Source organism: Oncorhynchus keta, chromosome 11 (genome assembly GCF_023373465.1).
Source record: "Oncorhynchus keta strain PuntledgeMale-10-30-2019 chromosome 11, Oket_V2, whole genome shotgun sequence".
In the NCBI taxonomy this organism is placed as follows: domain Eukaryota; kingdom Metazoa; phylum Chordata; class Actinopteri; order Salmoniformes; family Salmonidae; genus Oncorhynchus; species Oncorhynchus keta.
The window spans coordinates 36,215,629-36,220,093 of NC_068431.1; the positions used below are offsets into that span (position 1 = coordinate 36,215,629).

Consider the following 4,465-nt stretch of genomic DNA (forward strand, 5'->3'; position numbering starts at 1 on the left):
ACTACTGCAGCATAAATACTGGAGGCTGAGACAGGAGGGGTCAGGAGACACTGTGGCCCCATCCGAGGACACCCCGGACAGGGCCAAACAGGAAGGATATAACCCCACCCACTTTGCCAAAGCACAGCCCCCACACCACTAGAGGGATATCTTCAACCACCAACTTACCATCCTGAGACAAGGCCGAGTATAGCCCACAAAGATCTCCGCCACGGTACAACCCAAGGGGGGCAACCCAGACAGGCCGACCACAACAGTGAATCAACCCACCCAGGTGACGCACCCCCAGGGACGGCACGAGAGAGCCCCAGCAAGCCAGTGACTCAGCCCCCGTAACAGGGTTAGAGGCAGAGAATCCCAGTGGAAAGAGGGGAACCGGCCAGGCAGAGACAGCAAGGGCAGTTCGTTGCTCCAGAGCCTTTCCGTTCACCTTCCCACTCCTGGGCCAGACTACACTCAATCATATGACCCACTGAAGAGATGAGTCTTCAGTAAAGACTTAAAGGTTGAGACCGAGTTTGCGTCTCTGACATGGGTAGGCAGACCGTTCCATAAAAATGGAGCTCTATAGGAGAAAGCCCTGCCTCCAGCTGTTTGCTTAGAAATTCTAGGGACAATTAGGAGGCCTGCGTCTTGTGACCGTAGCGTACGTGTAGGTATGTACGGCAGGACCAAATCAGAGAGGTAGGTAGGAGCAAGCCCATGTAATGCTTTGTAGGTTAGCAGTAAAACCTTGAAATCAGCCCTTGCTTTGACAGGAAGCCAGTGTAGAGAGGCTAGCACTGGAGTAATATGATCAAATTTTTTGGTTCTAGTCAGGATTCTAGCAGCCGTATTTAGCACTAACTGAAGTTTATTTAGTGCTTTATCCGGGTAGCCGGAAAATAGAGCATTGCAGTAGTCTAACCTAGAAGTGACAAAAGCATGGATTAATTTTTCTGCATCATTTTTGGACAGAAAGTTTCTGATTTTTGCAATGTTACGTAGATGGAAAAAAGCTGTCCTCGAAATGGTCTTGATATGTTCTTCAAAAGAGAGATCAGGGTCCAGAGTAACGCCGAGGTCCTTCACAGTTTTATTTGAGACGACTGTACAACCATTAAGATTAATTGTCAGATTCAACAGAAGATCTCTTTGTTTCTTGGGACCTAGAACAAGCATCTCTGTTTTGTCCGAGTTTAATAGTAGAAAGTTTGCAGCCATCCACTTCCTTATGTCTGAAACACATGCTTCTAGCGAGGGCAATTTTGGGGCTTCACCATGTTTCATTGAAATGTACAGCTGTGTGTCATCCGCATAGCAGTGAAAGTTTACATTATGTTTTCGAATAACATCCCCAAGAGGTAAAATATATAGTGAAAACAATAGTGGTCCTAAAACAGAACCTTGAGGAACACCGAGATGTTGTTGCCTACCCTCACCACCTGGGGCGGCCCGTCAGGAAGTCCAGTACCCAGTTGCACAGGGGCGGGGTCGAGACCCAGGGTCTCGAGCTTAATGACGAGCTTGGAGGGTACTATGGTGTTGAATGCCGAGCTGTAGTCGATGAACAGCATTCTCACATAGGTATTCCTCTTGTCCAGGTGGGTTAGGGCAGTGTGCAGTGTGGTTGAGATTGCATCGTCTGTGGACCTATTTGGGCGGTAAGCAAATTGGAGTGGGTCTAGGGGCGGCTGGGGATGCCGTCTGGGCCTGCAGCCTTGCGAGGGTTAACCCGTTTAAATGTCTTACTCACCTCGGCTGCAGTGAAGGAGAGACCGCATGTTTTCGTTGCAGGCCGTGTCAGTGGCACTGTATTGTCCTCAAAGCGGGCAAAAAAGTTATTTAGTCTGCCTGGGAGCAAGACATCCTGGTCCGTGACTGGGCTGGGTTTCTTCTTGTAGTCCGTGATTGACTGTAGACCCTGCCACATGCCTCTTGTGTCTGAGCCGTTGAATTGAGATTCTACTTTGTCTCTGTACTGACGCTTAGCTTGTTTAATAGCCTTGCGGAGGGAATAGCTGCACTGTTTGTATTCGGTCATGTTGCCAGACACCTTGCCCTGATTAAAAGCAGTGGTTCGCGCTTTCAGTTTCACGCGAGTGCTGCCATCAATCCACGGTTTCTGGTTAGGGAATGTTTTTATCGTTGCTATGGGAACGACATCTTCGACGCACGTTCTAATGAACTCGCACACCGAATCAGCGTATTCGTCAATATTTTTATCTGACGCAATACGAAACATGTCCCAGTCCACGTGATGGAAGCAGTCTTGGAGTGTGGAGTCAGCTTGGTCTGACCAGCGTTGGACAGACCTCAGCGTGGGAGCCTCTTGTTTAAGTTTCTGCCTGTAGGCAGGGATCAACAAAATGGAGTCGTGGTCAGCTTTTCCGAAAGGGGGGCGGGGCAGGGCCTTATATGCGTCGCGGAAGTTAGAGTAACAATGATCCAAGGTTTTACCACCCCTGGTTGCGCAATCGATATGCTGATAAAATTTAGGGAGTCTTGTTTTCAGATTAGCTTTGTTAAAATCCCCAGCTACAATGAATGCAGCCTCCGGATAAATGGTTTCCAGTGTGCAAAGAGTTAAATAAAGTTCGTTCAGAGCCATCGATGTGTCTGCTTGGGGGGGGGGTATATACGGCTGTGATTATAATCGAAGAGAATTCTCTTGGAAGATAATGCGGTCTACATTTGATTGTGAGGAATTCTAAATCAGGTGAACAGAAGGATTTGAGTTCCTGTATGTTTCCTTCAGCACACCATGTCTCGTTAGTCATGAGGCATTGTAATAACAGCCTGTAACATTCTGAAATTGTCACTGTACTTTTAAATCTCAACTGTATTTTTTATGTTTCTTTGCTTGACTGCTTGACTAGCAGGAGTTAGCTGTGTATTGTCAGCTAATGTGTACGGAGGAGAAAATAAACCCTTTAATTATCTGCACATGCTTGTGAATTGTGGCATTATTCAAGTGTGAAATATGGTTTGGTTGCATTATTCAACTGTGTAATAGCTATGTTTTAGAAGAAAAGTTGCTTGGAGTGTTAAATAGTTTTTAATATGAGGCCTGTAATTTTCATCATAGGTACACTTCAACTATGACAGACAAAAGGATAAAACAAAATCCAGAAAATCACATTGTAGGATTTTTAATTAATTTATTTGCAAATTATGGTGGAAAATAAGTATTTGGTCAATAACAAAAGTGTAATGTTTGTGTTGTGGAGAAATGACCAGGCAGGAGACGGTCCAGTTAGTTTTCGTTTAGTCAAAACCCCTCCTGCTCTTCAGTTCGCGGCACCCCAGTGCGCATGTGCATTTCCTATTAGATGTAGTAACGTAACACTGCCGTAATGCATTACTGCTTAGTAACAGCACAGTAACTAATATAAACAGATGTAGATCCCAGATACTACACTCCTCCCCATAGTGTTTAACTCCCAGAGAACAAGGTAAATATGTTAGGTAACTACTAATGCAATATCTGAACAATGCATTCTTAAACATTTTTCAACTACTGGGTTGAAGCAGACTTTTCAGAGCCCAGCAAAAATCCAGGGGATTATTCTGCCCCGAAGATGGAGTTTGTGTCCTAATAACTAACCCAGGTAATGTCCTTTTTCTTCCCTTTTATCTAGGACATATTAAAGTGTTTGTTTTACTGTCCGTTACCTCCTTAACCAGCTCAACTCACAGGTCAAGCCTTTGAGGTGCCCTTCGCTGTCGAATAGGATATCTCCGCTCCTCCTGGGCTTCCTGTGGTGGGCCAGGTTCGGGTGGAAGGTCAGGCTCTGTCTCTCCCGTACGTCCACAGTCAGGAGAATAGTCCTGGGGGTCGTTATTGTTCTTGTTCTCTCGGCATGTCTCTGCTGGGGCGTTGGACCGTAGCAGATGATCCACATGAACGTTGACCTGGCGATGACCAATTTGGACTTGGTAAGTCAAAGGTCCTCTGCGTTGTTCCTTCTTCCTTTAACAATGACAAGCGGTAGCGTCCACTCCTTCCCCTCATACCGGACTGGTACCTGGATCTGCCCTAACACAGGAATAGTGTCACCGGTGTATGAGGAAAGGCGGATGGACGCGGGCTGAAGAGGGCAGTCTTTCAGTTTTTCAGTTTTTCTTTGTAGAGTCTCTCTGGAACCAGGGATACAGACGCTCCGGTGTCCAGCTGCATTTTAACTGGTTTTCCCGCTAACTCAATGTTGAGATAGATTCCATCTTTTAGTTGTTGAGCTGTGTACACTGTAAACAGTTCCACTACTGTTTCAGTTGTACCTTCCTCTTCTTGTGCTGCGTCTGACACTTTGTGTGCTCTTGCTGTTTGTTTTGAGGCCTTACACACTCTCTGTAAATGTCCAACCTTTCCACAATTGTGGCACTTTTCATTTTGGAATCGACATTCACTGTGCTGATGATTATCTCCCCCACATCTGTAGCAACTTGGCTTAGACCTTTGAGATGTGGGCTGCTTTGTTCTTGT

At 46.1% G+C, this 4,465-nt stretch overlaps 1 protein-coding gene across 1 annotated transcript; it reads right to left on the reverse strand.

Moving 5' to 3' along the window:
* Positions 1-290: 290 nt before the first annotated feature.
* LOC127906226 (uncharacterized) lies at positions 291-3,884 on the reverse strand. The gene is made up of 2 exons (XM_052457522.1): positions 3,677-3,884; positions 291-1,397 (listed from the first exon to the last, which is right to left on the reverse strand). Exons 1-2 carry the CDS (start codon positions 3,882-3,884, stop codon positions 457-459), a joined length of 1,149 nt encoding a protein of 382 aa, XP_052313482.1. The 3' UTR covers positions 291-456.
* Between the last annotated feature and the right edge of the window lie 581 nt (positions 3,885-4,465).

Coding starts and splice junctions, on each gene's coding strand:
- LOC127906226 (XM_052457522.1), bottom strand. CDS start 3,884: ATGTGGATCATCTGCTACGGTCCAACGCCCCAGCAGAGACATGCCGAG. Junction 1,398..3,676: donor GCACCTCAAAGGCTTGACCT/GTGAGTTGAGCT, acceptor AACAACATCTCG/GTGTTCCTCAAGGTTCTGTT.